At 35.0% G+C, this 17331-nt stretch overlaps 1 protein-coding gene across 1 annotated transcript in view; it reads right to left on the bottom strand.

Annotated features, from left to right (window-relative positions):
• Positions 1-17331, bottom strand: part of MTREX (Mtr4 exosome RNA helicase) — a 109273-nt gene that overhangs the window by 69024 nt on the left and 22918 nt on the right. The window contains exons 9-15 of the mRNA XM_029942242.1: positions 16357-16455; positions 15565-15667; positions 13842-13973; positions 11464-11543; positions 9856-9966; positions 7870-7971; positions 5214-5339 (exon numbers count right to left, since the gene is read on the bottom strand). Coding sequence (XP_029798102.1) covers positions 5214-5339; positions 7870-7971; positions 9856-9966; positions 11464-11543; positions 13842-13973; positions 15565-15667; positions 16357-16455 — 753 coding nt within the window. The remainder of the gene's footprint in view (positions 1-5213; positions 5340-7869; positions 7972-9855; positions 9967-11463; positions 11544-13841; positions 13974-15564; positions 15668-16356; positions 16456-17331) is intronic.

The raw sequence follows: 17331 nt of genomic DNA, 5'->3' as shown, positions 1-17331 counted from the left end.
ATATTATTACACATGCTTTCTGTCTGACCCAACTCTTCATTTAAGCAAATATTATAATGAATAGTTTCTTTTGTTTGTTTTCAGCTCGTGTCACGTATACAAAAAGAACAAGCTCTTGTCTTATGTCAAATTCTGTTTGAACTAACAGATTAAAAAAAAAAATCTGACCATGAAGAAGCAATGGATGTAGGCGAACCTGGCTGGCTCAGTTAGAAAAGCATGCAACTCTTGATCTGGGGGGTCATGAGTTCAACCCCACATTGGGTATAGAGATTACTATAATTAGGAAAAAAACATTAAAAAAAAGGCAATGTGGGTACTTGGGTGGCTAAGTCATTTAAGCATTTGACTTCAGCTTGGGTCATGATCACCTGGTTCTGTGCTGACAGCTTGGAACCTGGAGCCTGCTTCGATTCTGTCTCCTCCTCTCTGCCCCTCCCCTGCTCACACTTGTCTTTCTCTCAAAAATGAACAAGTATTTAAAAAAAAATTAAAAAATAAATAAAATAAAAAAATTTTAAGGGCAAAGGATATGAAGTAGAAGATAAAAAGAGGATACTATAACAATAGCAAAATTGGAAACACTGAATCAATTCTTATAATGCTTGGTAGAAAACTAGTCAAGCCAAAGAAGCTAAAGAAAGGAATTACTAAACTATTTTAAACGCAAGATCATTAAATGACTTACAAGCACAAATATATTACTCTGTGTGCTGAGATACTATAAATTGCAACAAATAACCTTTAGCCAACAAGCAATGAACGGATGTATTCTGCCATCTTTCTGCCTAAGACTACTTAACCCAGGAACAGGAAAAATGATTAAATACGACAAATAGATCCAAATTTTACCAGTGTATAAAGCATACTAATTACTTTAACATATAGTGACTCAGAATAATTTACACATCTGATTATTTGAGAAAATAAACACTCCATTCATTAAAGTCCTATTACTTAAAGGAGAATTTCAATCACTCTCACTTAAAAGAAAATAAAATTGGCCTGAGGTTATAATGATTTATTAGTTGTTATACTGTATTAAATATGTTAAAAGAACAGGACACCTGGGAGGCTGGAACTACCACTGGCTAGTCGGTTAGGTGTTCAACTTTGACTCAGGTCATGATCTCAGTTTATGAGTTCAAGCTCCTTGTCAGTCTCTGGGGCTGACAGCTCAGAGCCTAGAGCCTGCATCAGATTTTGCATCTCCTTCTCTCTCTGCCTCTCCCCCACTCATGCTCTGTCTCTCTCAAAAATAAACCTTAAAAAACTTTTAAAAACAAAAGTTTGTCAAAAGAACAAAGTGCTGTCATGTAAAATCCTGTCTGAACCAGCAACTATTTGCATGAGGTGCTGAGAAGCAACAGCACATGATGGTGAGGAGCAGGGACTGAAATCACATTGCCTGCTTTTAAAAGCAGGATTTGCCGTTTAACAGCAGTATGACTTTGGAAAAATTCTTAATTTCTGTATGCCTTATTTACTTTAAAACTGGAACAGTGACAGTAATTATTTCAATGCCTAAGATATGTTAAATATTCTAAAACTATTAGTTGCTATTGTTCTGAATAAGTTGCCTACAGATTATTTAATGATAGTAAAACTAACTGAAAAAAATCCTAGGGTACAAAAAAGTAGTAGGGCAGTTAGTCTCAATAAAAGAAATGTGTCCAGAAACCTAGAAATGTAGATACACACACATTTGCTTATATAACTGCAATATTATCAACAAGCAGGTACTACACCCTTTCAACAAGTCAAACTATACAGTATTCTAAGTGAGAAGTATCACTTTAGTACAATACTCACTAGGATGATTATAAATCAAAAGGACAGATAATAACAAGTGTTGGCTAGAATGCAGAGAAATTACAACCCTCATACATTGCTGGTAACACTGTAAAATGGTATAGCTGCGGAGGAAAAACAGTCTGCCAAGCCCACAAAAGGTTAAACACAGAATTATGTATGACTCTGCAATTTTACTCATAGGTATTATGGAAAAGAAATAAAAACAAGCTCACATAAGAACTTGTTAAGAAACATTCACAGCAGCATTATTCACAATAGCCAAAATGCACAAACAACTTCCATGTACATCTGCGGATAAATGGATAAATTGTACTATATCCACACAATGGAACAATATTCATCAATAAAAAGGAATGAAGGGCTGATACATATTACCATATGGCTGAACCTTGAAAATATTATGCTAATGAAAGCCAGATACAAAAGATCACATATTTTCTGACTAAATTTAAATGAAGTGCTATAATAGGCAACTGTGCTTAGGGCTTAGGGGAAAGGGAAGAGTTAGGAAGGAAATGGGGTGTCGGGAGCTGCCAGAAGAACAAAGATCAGCCGCCTGTAGGCAGGGAAGTGTCACTCCCTGTGGGGAGCTACCAGAAGAATAAAAATGAGCCGCCTGCAGGCAAGGCAGTGTTAATCACTTCCAACTCCACCAGAGACAGGCTGGGCTTTCTTACTTCAGTTTGGTTCCTCCTTTACCCTAACCATTATCACTTGACCCTGTTTCCTAGCGACCGACCTAGGTCAGCTGCCTTGCTTCCCGCCTTGAACCTTTTATAGTGTGTATTTTCTCAATAAATGAAGCTTGATCAGAGACTTTGTCTTGCCTCCATTCTCTGTGCTCCCTGCCCTACCCTATTCTCACTCCCTCCCTCAGCAACCTGCATTGACTGACCTGCAGGCCGGGTCAATGGGGAGTGATTGAATGGATATAAGATTTCTTTTTGGGATGATAAACATGTTCCAAAACTGATTGTAATGATGGTGGCAAAACCATGAATATATTAAAAATCATGAATATTGATGAATGTATGCAACGTGAATTATATCTCAAAAAACCTGCTTTAAAGAGTTAATTTAACAAATGATGGAGGGGCACCTGGGTGGCTCAGTTGGTCAGGCATCTGACTTTGGCCCAGGTCATGATCTTGCAGTTCGTGGATTTGAGTCCTGTGTCGGGCTCTGTGTTGACAGTTTGGAGCAGGCTCCGGATTCTTGTCTCCCTCTCTCTTCGCCCCTCCCTCACTCATGCTCGCTCGCTCTCTCTCTCTCTAAATCTCAAAAATGGATGGACATTAAAAAAACAATTAAAGAAAAAATAAATGATGGAAAGGGGCACCTGGTGGCTCAGTCAGGTTAAGTGTCTGACTTCAGCTCAGGTCATGATCTCATGGTTTGTGAGTTTAAGTCCCGTGTCAGGCTCTGTGCAGACAGTTGAAAGCCTGGAGCCTGCTTCAGATTCAGTATCTCTCCCTCTCTCTCTGCCACTCTCCTGCTCATGCTCTCTCTCTAATAAAATTAACATTAAAAAAATGATGGAGAAATGAGAACTCTTGCATACTGGTCAGAATGGATGTTCCTCAAAAAATTTTTTAAAAAGAAAAAAAAAAAAAGAGCTATATGATCTCGCAATTCTATTTCTGGGTATTTACCCAGAAGAACCAAAATTAAAATGCTGAACAGATATTAACACTCTTATGTTCAATGCAGTGCTATTCACAAAGCCAAGATGTGGAAATAATCTAAATGTCCATCAATAGGTAAATGGATTAAAAAAGGTGGTATATACAGAAAATGGAATACAAGTGAACCTTACAGGAGAAAAGTCTGCAATATGTGACAACATGAACTCTGATGACATTACATTAAGTGAAATAAGCCAGTCAGAAAGATAAATCCTGCATGATTGCACTTTTATGATATTTCTAAAATAGTCAAATTCATGGAATCAAAAAGTAGAATGGTGGTTGCCACCAACTGAGGAGAAGCATAAAAGGGTAATTACAATCAAAGATCATAAGCTTTCAGTCAAGCAAGATTAATAAGCTCCAGAGATGTAACATATGATGATGTACTTTTAGTCCACAATAACATATTTTGTATTTTAAAAATTTGTTTAGGGTGGATCTCAGCAGAATACTCAAGAATTACATATTTTTCCCACAACAAAATTTTCGAAATGAAAGACAACAGAACTTTTACACTTAACAGGTACACTTTACATGCAGAAATATCAAGTAAATGGAATGAAAAATCTATAATAAAGAAACCAGATGCTGTTATTGAAATCCTACTTCTTACTATTTGGCAACCTGATTCAATTTTTTCTATATATAGATCACAAGGAAAGAAAAATAATATTTATTATACCTGGCACAATTTGAAGACTAAAAATACAAATTTTCAATCTTGTGTCATTTTCTCTACATGAAGAACTAAAGTTACATGGACACTTAAAAACAGGTTTACAAGTGTTAATCTTTAAAATTTAAGGATACCATATGATCACTATGAATATGTATAAACAAGCTTTGTCTTCACTCAAATAAAAAAAATACTTTTATATATTTTAGCTTTAGCATATGAGACTTCCCAAACCCCTACCTCAAATTCTGCTTGCTGTTCCCAAATCTTAGAAATTGAAAAGGGTCCATCATTTCAGGATACTGACCCACATATGAAATTTTGAACCTTTAGCTAATGATATGGCAGTTAATTTTATATTTTTAATTTATGTTAAGTTTCCCATCTAAGAGTTTTATCCAGGAATTTTTTTTAGTAAGTTCTTACTGCATGGAGAGGGAAAGCAACCAGGTCAAACTTCCCTGAGAAGTTCTCCAAAATGAAACAAAAATAAAAGCCTTAAGATAATCCAAAACATAAATACTAAACAAGCAAAATGTACAGTCTAATTTGGAAAGGGCTTAAAAATTGAACTTTATTTGTTGGGATATTTATGATCCATCAATAGCATTAGAATGTTAGACTGCAAAATTAGTTTATTAAGCTATATGGACCTACAAAGGCAGGGGAACGTAACTGCCCAAAAGACTGATCCCATGTGCCCTACCAGGAAGAGCAATTTGTTCAGTGGAAAAGGCAGTTAAGGAAAGTGTCTTTAAATCTGGAGAGCAAAGTAAACATTTCAGCCCTCTGTGGGGATCTTTCTTTACATGCCCTCCATCATATAAGTCAGTCTTTACTCATAACAGAAGTGGATAGTACAAAATATTAGCACTTGGAGCAGTTACTGTCTTCCACCTTTCAAGCCCAAATGGTTTAGTAGATTAACTCATCTATTTAGAAAGGTATTGGAAATGACATAACTTATTTCAAGGTAGTTCCTGAAGTATGTTTCTCAAATTCCTAGTGAGGGCATAGAATCTTAACTCAGTTACCTTAAGTAGCTGTTTTCCAATTGTTGGGCTCATCTTTTCATCCACCATAAGAATCACAATTCCTCTATCATCCATTCCCCTCCTTCCAGCTCGACCAGACATCTGAATGTATTCACCAGAGGAAATCTGAGTGAACATAATTAAAAATACAGAGTTTAGGAGAAAACCTGGTGAAAATCATAATCTTAAATCAGAAAATACACAAACACAAGTTAATACATTCCAAAAAAGGGAATATGATTTAAAAAAATCAACTTTTAGGAGTTTAAGTAAAAACACAAAAATGCAAACATTATAGGGGCATCTGGGTGGCTCAGCTGGATAAGCGTCTGATTTGGGCTCAGGTCATGATCTCACAGTTCCTAAGTCTGAGCCCCACAATGGGCTCTCTGCTGCCAGCACAGAGCCTGCTTCAGATCCTCTGCCTCCCCCTCTCTCTGCCCCTCCCCTGTGCATTCTCCCTCTCAAAAATAAATATGTGAACATTAAAAAACAGAAAAAGAATGTTACAAAACTAAATATTAACTCCAAAATGATCAAATATACTACAGCTAAAAAAAATATCTGAGAGCTAGATGTTCTGGAACGGCAAAATCTAAGAAATAAGAAAGGAAACATAGTCTCAAACTCTACTAAATATCAATGTTTACTTTATCTTAATGAATTTTCTTAATTTGCAAAATTAAATTAATATAATTTTTTTATTTTTTAAGTACAATTCTCTCTTACTTTCTTGGTATACATCCTTGGAATTCACTAGAGTTCATTGATCATCAAGAATAGAACCTAGTGGAGAAAGGTGGTAAGTCATTTCAGGGTGACATTCAACCACCAAGGTGCTGGGCGAAGTTTTATCTGTAAGTGCCTGTATACTATTCTCTGATATTAAGGGTCCACAGTTTGCAGATTCCCAAACAATATCTGACTCAAAAAGAGTTAAGAACCACTATGCTACAAGAATGCATACTAATGATGGCATCAAGAAAACACCTAACCACCAGGAAGCAACAAAGGCACCAGAAAAACATAATTTAACAAAAAGGCCAATCCTAAAAAAGATCCGAAAAGAACATTCTAAAAGGGCAACCCAGAAGAATTTCCCTAAGGCCCAATTACAAGACTGTGGTTGGTTATGACTGTTCAGGTTTAATAAAATGATGCTGTATCACTAAGATTGTTTTTATACGTTCAATTATCTACTGTACCCTGCAGTTTTACCCTAGAGTCCCTGAGATGTCAAGACGTTTGTAAAGTCACAAAACATTTATTTACATATTTTCTTGTGGCATCAATTTTATTTGGAGATTTAAGTAATTTTAAACTGATAAATTATGAAGATTTTAAAAATTTACACCTTTTAAAGATATAAAACATGAAACTTATAAACTGCTTTACTAACAAACCACATTCTACACAAATTAAATTTTTAAAAGTTTAATTTTAAAAAGTTACAGGTTAAAGAAAATTTTTGAAGACTATGTAATAATTTCTGAAGAAAAAGGGCACCTATCTCACTGCACTTCTGTTTCTTTTATATAGCGTTCAACAAATTTTAAAACACATTTTAAAAATGCCTTTGCCTTTACAATTCTACCATCAGTGATTTTCAGTGTTTTGATGATTAGTAATTACTGCCAGAAACTTTTCTAAGCGGAAAAAAATCATCACTTTCAAGCACAAAAGGTTAAGTGAAGAAATAGGTGACTACTGAAAAATTTCTCAAATGCTAATTTACCTGAGTCGTTTTGGCCTGTATTGGATACTCAAACTAGAAACCTCTCTTCTACCTGCTTTTCACCCCTGGGAAGCTTCACTGTGTACCTGGTAAATACCCATTTGCTGCTGTTTCTCAGTTTAAGGACTGCCGTCTCTATGAAGCCTTCCATGACCCCTTACATACAAGTGTTTCTTCTCATATGCTTTATCCTTCTGTACATAACATCTCAAAATCCATAATACAATGTTTTATTATACCGTGTTAATCAAGTTTCTTTAGAGATTGGGTTTAACTTTAACAAAGTTTAAATTCAGGAAGTGGTTACCAAATGGGTTCCTTGCCCCTGATTAAGAATTTACTTTTTACGCAAATTCACTGTTTTAACCCATGATTCCAACTTTCTCTCCTTCCTTGTGCCTTAGAAAAGACATTATGTGAAAACCTGTTAAAACCCGTATTTTACACCTGAAGGATAAAATAATGAGGTCTGACTGCAGTCACTATATACTGGGTGCTCCAAAGGGAGGTTTTTGTTTTTGTTTCTGTTTCTGGCTAATGGATAGAAATGAAGGATCTCAAGTTTAATGTTGATGAACTTGTTAATTGGTTCAGGTACAAATTCTTCAGATTTAGAACTGAAAATCTCAAGGATTAAATAATTCCAAATCACTTTAGGTAAAACAAATACAGATAAAAATTATTTCAATATATTGGAGCGCCTGGATCCTTTAGTTGGTTAGGTGTCTGACTTCTGCTCAGGTCATGATCTGACAATTAATGGGTTCAAACCTTGCATAGGCCTCTGTGCTGACAGCTCAGAGCCTGGACCCTGATTTAGATTCTGTGTCTCTGCCTGTCTGCCCCTCCCCTCATGTTCTGTCTCTCAGAAATGAATAAACGTTAAAAAAATTATTTCAATATATTAATTATTTTACTTACCCATCGGAAATCTTTCCCATCAAATTTTCGGGCATTTGTAAATAAAACAGTTCTAGCTGGCATATTAATTCCCATGGCAAAAGTCTCTGTGGCAAATAAGGCCTAAATAAATGAAAAGTTTACATGATTAAACATGCACTTTAAGCTAAAAAACCAGTTTTGTAATTTTCAAGTATAAATAAAACATTAATTTTCAAAATCAGTTGTTAGAGACTGCAAAAATAAGACCACATACTACTCCCAAATGTATTTCAGTATTTTAAATATAAAATCATTAAATAGTATCTAATATCCCTTGCATCCCAGAAATTCCTTAATTTAGGGAAAAGTCTTGCTTATATTCCATGGTGATACCTTAAAGAGGATACTACTGGTCTAATGAGGCTATAGATTATTTTTCTAAACACAGAAAATCACATTTCCTGGCTCTCTGACTGATGATACAACAGTTTTGGAGTCATCTTTAGGATCTCTGAGGGGAGAAGACAATCACTGGCTACGTTCACTTTTAAGACTTTAACAACAAGAACTGGACCACACAGAAAACTGTATGGTTTAAGACCACAAAGATGTATATATACAAGTAACGTCACTGAAGTATCATTAATCTAAATTTTCACCAATAGGAATGGAAATTAAATCTTATTTCATCAACTCAACAGAATGCTATCCACTTGTTAAAAAGGATAAAAAGCTACACATATGAAAGAATCAGGTAATAACATGGGTAGTATAATTTTTTTGTTTAAAATATAAGTCATCAGGTGCCTGGTTTAGTCAGTTAAATGTCTGACTCCTTATTTCGGCTCAGGTCATGATCTTACGGTTCGTGAATTCAAGCCCTGCATCAGCCTCTGAACAATGTAAACCCTGCTTGGAATTTCTCCCTCTTTCTCTGTGTCCTTCCCCCACTGGCGCTCCTGCCCTCTCCCCTCTCCTGCGTGCTCGCTCGCTCTTTCTCTCTCAAAATAAAGGGGAAAAAATCATGTATTATTTGTATATATGTTAATGGGTATTCCTGAGAAGTGAGGGTCTTCCATTTTCTGCTTTACTTACAATCATTCTATTTGACTTTCACCACCAAGTATCACTTAAATTTTTAAGAAAAGATTCTTTAAAATGAGCATCAACAGGGCCTTACTTGCCAGGATCCAGGTATAAACAATAACCCATTCTTGATCTAGAATACTTCAAATACATTCTTAAATGTGAGTAAATACTTTTAAATATTTTCTACTTAAGTGCTGAGATTCTCATGATAAATCTGATTTTTAAAATTCTAGCCTGAACATTAAACCTAAAATAACTTGTGAGTCACATCTAGGTTTATGACAACATTTTAAATTTGTTTCTCATTTTTAACACCTTATTTCTGGATACAGACATCAGCATAACCTTTGAAATTAAATTAGACTCTTCTGCGGTTTAAAATAGCAATTCTTGAAAAACTTTCTTTTTTAAGTCTACCAGCAATTCTCCTGTCTTTCCTAATTGTTTTAATCTGTATATAGAAAGGAGTCCACTAAGAATCAATTCCAATGATGATCATTAAATAGCACCTTCTGGAAAATTCCACATTATATAGTGTTACTATTTCTTACTTAATAATAGAAAAACCAATAAAATGTTATCTATAAACCTGAATGAAGTATAACACTATATACAAAAATCAACTTTAGTATTTAAATCATTCCATACAACATAGTTCAAAAATACATATATATGTAAATGTGTGCTTTTAAATATTTTTATATGTTTGTATATATGCACATACATGTAAAGCTGCCTACAAATAGTATTCTAAATAATTCTCCAACTGTTGGGGCACATGGCTGGCTCAGTCAATAGAGTAAGCAACTCAATCTCAAGGCTGCAAGTTCATGCTCCATGTTGGGTATGGAGCCTATTTAAAAATAATAATAATAATAATTTTCAAACTGTTTACATGATACAATTCTAAGGCATAATGTAAAAGTAAAACCATACCTTTATCAATCCTTCAGAAAAGAGAATTTCTATAGTTTCTTTCAAAATAGGAAGTAAACCACCATGGTGAATACCAATTCCCCGCTTCAAAAGAGGAAGTACATGTTCAACCTGTTTGGAATAATGTTTATTTTTCAATAATATACAGAAATGAGAAATAAAAAATGTTAAACTAACCATAATAAGAAAAATGTGTCATCAAGAAAGAAGGCTATTCAAAGAAAAGTTATATAACCTTTTCAGAATAAAAGCAAAACGAAACCCTTATTTACACAGATTACTACCCTCAAAAATCAATATAATTCTGTCCTAATTTTCCTTAATGTCGATATATTTTAAATAAAATTCATATATGCACTGCTGCCTAATTCAAATATTCCAGCATCACCTCATCTTGTCCTCAAAAACTAAGTCTTAAGGACATTTATATCTGCACAAAATAACCTTAAAAAAATAGCCAGCTCCAGCTAAAAATAAACACATACAAGGCATACTCAGTATAAATATGCACTTCATCTAAAAACAAGTGAATTACTGAAAAGTTCATCCTCATTAGCACTTTAACAAATGGCATTACATGTCTACTATTAGAATTGTGCTAAGAAAACAAAAATGTATAAAGACATAGCTTGTAGCACTCAAATACTAATAATTTAGGTTGGAAGAGAAATTACAAGAAAATCTTATAAGTTAAATATTATTTTAAACACTGAGCAACATGCTATTGCAGTTGTATCATAAATCCCTTATATATCAGAGCAATCATTTGTAAGCAGACTATGACCACCTTCCAACTTTCCTTACACAAAACAAAATTTTCATATATAAGGTTGTACTACAGCAGTTCTCAGGTTTGGATGCGCATTAGAACCACCTGGGAAGCTTTTGAAACATTCCAACAGAAACACCACACACCAGACCAATGAAACTAGAACTTATGAAAGGGGCACCCAGTCATAAGTATATTTTAGAAATTCCGGACAATTCCAGTAGTCAAAAGGAAAGACACTGGACTAAAAGCAGAGTAGACATAAAATTCCTCACTAAACAGATGATTTTCATTAGGTGTTTTGTTTGGTAGGCTTATAAATTAAGAAATTTAGTGACTTGGGGTGCCTGGGTAGCTCAGTCAGTTGTGTTCTTCTCCTGATCTCTAGCTCAGGTCATTCTCTCCCAGTTCCTTGAGTTAGAGGCTTATGTCAGGCTCCTTGCGGACAATGCAGAGACTCCTTGGGATTCTCTCTCCCCCCTCTCTCTCTGTCCGCCCCCCCCCCCAAGGCACTCACGCTCTCTCTCTCTCTCAAAATAAACAAAACAAAATAAAGAAATTTAGTGACTTAAAATTGGCATTAATAATTTTGTAGGATTAGAAACAGAAATAGTAATTTCCAGACCATGCTAGCTTTTAGTTCCCTTAGGCAGCAAAATCTTTCCTTCTGTCATCTTTTCAGAAGTGTAAAACATAAATCAAGGTATCTATTCAGTGTATAACGCAACATATTAAAGTTGTGTGTAAACAGTTCAATATATAGTAACAAAACCAACAAATACAAAATGAAACTACCCTACCACACTTAATATCCACACTTAGGAACACTAAATACAAACCTGAGGGAGTTTTTTATCTTCATCAGACAAGCAGTCAATGGCATTACTGAATACTTCTTCAACCATCTTCTTTTCTTCATCTAAGAAAAAATTCAAAGTTACATAAATATCTAAATGAATCAGTGATACCAAACCTTACAGATTGCAAAGAATAAAAATCTATAAAGAATAAAAGTAGAGTAGGGGTGCCTGGGTGGCTCAGTCGGTTGAACCTCTGACTTCGGCTCAGGTCAGATCTCACGTTCCTGGGTTCGAGCCCCGCATCAGGCTCTGTGCTGACAGCTAGCTCAGAGCCTGGAGCCTGCTTCAGATTCTGTGTCTCCTTCTCTCTCTGCCCCTCCCCCTCTCATGCTCTGTCTCTCTCTGTATCAAAAATAAATAAAACATTAAAAACACTGAAAAAAAAACAAGAATAAAAGTAGAGTAATTAAAAGTCAAAAGGGAAAGTAAATAAAAATGACTATTTAATAAAATGTATTGCCTTTCAAAACATATCTAACAGAATTTATCCATGAATAAAAGTACTCTCTTATAAAAATAACAGAAACTTGGGGTGCCTGGGTGCCTTTGTCGGTTGAGTCTGACTTCGGCTCAGGTCATTATCTCACAGTTCTTGGGTTCGGGCCCCACGTCAGGCTCTGTGCTGGCAGCTCAGAGCCTGGATGGAGCCTTCTTCCAATTCTGTGCGCACCTCTCTCTCTGCTCCTCCCCTGCTCATGATCTGTCTTTCTCTGTCTCTTAAAAAATAAATAAATGCTAAAAAAATTTTTTTAAATAAATAACAAAAATAACAAAAACTATACCAAGTGCTGTATGTCCAAGACTTAAGACTAACAATTACAGGTCACAGAGATTATTATTATCCACTACTGAGGAAAGGGAGGTTTACTCCAAATAATGGAAACTGCTATTAACTGTTAGAAAAGCCATTGCAAAGCATATACTCTTAACCATTATACTGCCTCCTCATAGAGCATCTATTAAATAATGGGTAGTCAAGATTTATTTGTTCAGTTAATCAATATATGACCCTGTGACATTAAGCAAATTCAACATTGTTAGTTATAAGAAAACATTTCTAAGCAGAGCAATGTCTCAACTAAAAAATAAAATATTACTAATTTAGCAGTTTATGGGGATTACCTTTTATTATAACATTGCTCAGGGATAAGTAAAAAAATAGACCTAAATGCATGGGTTTAGTTCTGTGTCTTGATAATGAAAGCAACAAATGACATTTGATTTTGGATGACCGAGGATATTATTCACTCCTCACAATACAGGATCACATATGTAAAAGGATGAAATGAATAATAAACAGGCTGGTGTTCAGTATCCTGAATTTTGGGATAGGCTGTGCTGCTATCTAGCTGTATGACTTTGAGTTACATTTACAGATAATATGTGGGAATAATTTATTATTTTAATACAGATAACTACTTTATTCAAAAGATTATACCACAGTTAGGTAAAGGGCAAGTCTTTCTGGTTTGGATTTCCAGAAGAATAAAGCACAGTACTTTCTTTTCTTTTTAATTTTATTTTTTAACATTTATTCATTTTTGAGAGACAGAGAGAAGGGAGAGCATGAGCGAGGAGGGGCAGAGAAAGACAGACAACAGAATCCGAAACAGGCTCCAGGTTCTAAGCTGTCAGCAGAGCTAGACACAGGGATCAAACCCATGAATGTGAGATCAAGACCTGAGCTGAAGACAGATGCTTAACTTACTAAGCCACCCAGGTGCCCAGAGAGCACAGTCCTTTCTCTACAGCATGTGATCTGACCAAGAAACCTAACCTTACATAGTCACATAGAAAATCACAAAAACGGGCGCCTGGGTGGCTCAGTTGGTTGAGCGCCAGCTTTGGCTCAGGTCATGATCTCATGTCTCGTGGGTTCGAGCCCCGCATTGCGCTCTGTGCTGACAGCTAGCTCAGAGCCTGGAGTCTGCTTCGGATTCTGTATCTCCCTCTCTTTCGGACCCTCCCCTGCTCGCACTGTCTCTCTCTGTCTCTCAAAAATAAATAAAAGACATAAAAAAAAAAAAAAAAAAAGAAAATCACAAAAACAAAGGAGCTTATGGCAATGAAATATAGAGGGATATAATTCTAGTATCTTTCAGAAAGGGTCTTTGGACTTTACAGAAAGCAATGTACTTTATACCTTCTAATTAAAGAAAATAAAAGGAAAGGAAGGAAAGGATAAAACAAGGTCTTCTTAAAGATTTTACAAACGTAATGAGTACTTGCTACTGTGACTGTAAGGTGAACTGCATATCTTAACAACCGTAGATTAATCACAATAGATTGATCTTACTAGAAATATATTTACATTCATTTTCACATAATACTAAAACTATACTGAAATTATGCAGTACCTGTGTTAAAATCTAATTTGGTCATCTGAAGTGCATAGGCTTCACAATCCTTCTTGCTAAAACTGAAAATAATTACAGGTTGAAAATTTCTTTCCATAATCATCTTCACAATCTTGAACACATTTGATGGTCCTGCAAAAAGAGTATATAAACCATACATAAAAATTATCTCAAAATGGATTATAGACCTAGACATAAAATATATAACTATAAAATTCTATACAGGAGTAAATCTCCAAGATATGGTATTAGGCAAAGCATTCTTAGGTAAGATATGTAAACAACAAAAGAAAAGAAACATACACTGGATTTCATCAAAATTAAAAACATTTTTCGGGGGGAGAAGGGCAGAGAGAAAGACAGAGAGACAGAGAGAGAAAGAGAGAAAGAGAAAGAGAAAATGAATCCCAAGCAGGTTCCCCAAGGCCAGCATGTAGCTGGATGCGGGGCTCAAACTCACAAACCGCGAAATCATGACCTAAGCCGAAATCAAAAGTCATACACTTAACCAACTGAGCCACCCAGGTGCCTCAAAATTAAAAACCATTGTGCTTCAAAATATACCAACAATAAGGTGAAAAGACCACCTTCCCCACAGAATGGGAAAACATAGTTATCTACTATGCAGAGTATATAAAGAATCCTTATAGTGCCACAAAAACAAAAAAAGACAATTTCATTTTTAAATGGGCAAAAGATATGAGTAAGTATTTCTCCAAATAAGATATACAAATAGCCAATGAGCATAGGAAAAGATAAGTCAACACATCATTAGCCATGAGAAAAATGCAAATCAAAACCACAGTGAGATACCACTTTATTTCACTAGGATGACTATATTCACATAGACAGATTATAGTAAATATTAGCAAGGATGTGGAGAAAACAAACTTCATAGACTTCTGATGGGAATGTAAAATGGAGCTGCCACTTTGGAAACTAATCTAGCAGTTATTCAAAACATTAAACATAGAAATACCATATATTCAGCAATTCCACTGCTAGGTATATAATCAATGAAAAAAGAAAACATATGTTTACATAAAAACTTGCAGAATCCAAGTATTTACAGAAGCTTTATTCACAACATGCAACAAAGAAATAAACCAGATGCTCAACAACTGATGAATAAAGAAAATGTGGTATATTCATATAATGAAATGTTATTTGACTGTAAAAGGAATGAAGTGCTGACATACGCTGTAATATGAATGAACCTTGGAAACATGCTAAGTAAAAGAAGCCAGCTGCAAAAGACCACACAAATTGTGACTCCACTTACATGAAACATTCAGAAAAGGAAAATAGAGACAGAGGTAGATTAGTGATTGCCTAAGGCTGAGGGTTGGGGGAAGAGGTTAGGAAAAATGAGGAATACCTGCTAATGGACACAGGGTTTCTTTCTGAGTTAATGAAAATGTTCTGGAATTAGACAATAGCTGCCCAAGTTTGTGAATATGCTAAAATACACTGAATTGTATACTTACAAATGATGATTTTTATGGTATATGAATTATATTGCAATAAAAAAATTGTGCTGATTGCATAATTCTGTTACTATAGTAAAAACCATTAAATTGTACACTTTAATGGATGATTTATACGGTATGTGAATTATATCTCAGTTAACGTCTTGTAGGAAAAATAGATGAACCTTATAAAATTTTACTATATACTATCTAGATCTTTATACAGCTTCCGGAGGAAAAAAATTCCAAATTACCTTTTGTTCCTCCTTTCCGCCCTTTCTGATCTCCTTTTGCCAAATCACCAGCATCTCGAAGTACTTGCATTGCAGTATTAAAATTGTCTTCTCTGAAGTCACCCTGGAATCAAATATTTTCCTATATAACTTCACTAATATTTAACCACAATCCAAACATTTTTCATACCTCCAAACAAACCTTCCTCAAAATAAAAATAATTTAACATGATAATTATAAGAAAGGACACTAAAAGAGGAGTTCAAAGATACTGTGTAGAGGCACTGGTTGGCTCACTCAATTAAGTATCTGACCCTTGATTTTGGCTCAGGTCATGATGTTACTGTCTTGAGATGAGCCCCATGTTGGCAATGACCTTGGAGCCTGCTAGAGATTCACTTTCTCTGTCTCTCTGCCCCTCCCCTGCTTACATGTGTGCTTTCTCAAAAATAAACATTAAAAAAATTATAAAAACAAAAAACCAAAATAGTGTATAAGACATAATAAAAGGTGATACAGAGGTACTGAAAATGGGTAAAGCAAAACATAAGATATCTGAAACACATCCTAAGTTCCTATTCTCCAAGCATTTAAAAATACTGGGAAAGAAGAAAAATCTTAGCTTATGCATATGAGAAACAGAGAACCAAACATAAGTCTTAAAAATAATTTTTGAAATACAAATACACACAAACCCAACAATTCTGGACTGTAAAACTACTTAAGAAAAAAAAGAACTACCATTCACCTCGGTTTAAGGGAAAACAACCAAGTATGACACTATGAGTTAAGAATCACCATTACTCGCTTACATTTTCATCAACCACAAGGTGCAGGCCATCTCCCCCTGCTGGAAAAATGTAGTGTTGCAATGGTGTAGGCCGATAATCTGTGTAAATTACGTGACAAGGCTGTAAAAACAATGAAAAACAATTAAGCACATAATATTTTATTTCTTCCAAATAATACCAAGTATTTGATCTAAGTAAAAGACCTTGGGGAAATAAACTTCGAAGTCAACATTCCAAAAAGAGAAAAAATTTAAAAAATTTTAAAATTAAGTCAAGAGAAAAATGTGGAAAAATTACCTCTGAAATGATATTACCATCTATTCAATTTTATCAATTCCCTAATCAGGGCCAGATACATAATTTGAATTCCAATAAAGATCTTGGATTCATACTCTAGACTTGTGATAGCAAAATTAAAGATGATGCCTGTCCCTACACTGCAGTTGTATGATGATTGTATGGTGCCACAGAATGCTCCCAAAGGTAATAAGACTTCTCTGGCCCAATGTGGGTTTTCAAAGCTTTACTGAATCAGCAGGTTGATTCAACTCCTCCAGAAGATCCACTAGGTTTCTACTGTACAGAAGCAACAAAGGTGTTAGAAAAACACAATTAGAGACCTTATGAATAGATAATACCTTGAAAGAAATGTTGGTACAAAGGAAAAATGAGGGCAGAAAAACAAAACCAAGAATAAATTTAGTACACAAAGAAATGTTTGTTATAAGGTCCTATACTTCTGCAGAAGTTGAATTACAAAAGCAAAAGGGAACATCTGACTGTGTTCACAGAAGAATCATATCATATGCTCAGGAGATGCCCAGCTTTTCCCTGGTACTGAGGTCTTAGAGGAAATTCTCTTCTCAGAGGGGTAACTCTACAAATGTATACAATAGTTTCAAACCTGGTAGACCATCAGGATCACCTTGGGAGCTTTTAGAAGTCAGAGCTCCCAAGAACCTATTCCCAGAGATGTTGATATACTGGGTTTAAGAT

This window comes from Suricata suricatta, chromosome 6, assembly GCF_006229205.1.
Source record: "Suricata suricatta isolate VVHF042 chromosome 6, meerkat_22Aug2017_6uvM2_HiC, whole genome shotgun sequence".
Classification (NCBI taxonomy): Eukaryota; Metazoa; Chordata; class Mammalia; order Carnivora; family Herpestidae; genus Suricata; species Suricata suricatta.
The sequence above is the reverse complement of the archived record's forward strand: the minus strand, read 5'-3'. Positions and strand labels throughout refer to the sequence as shown.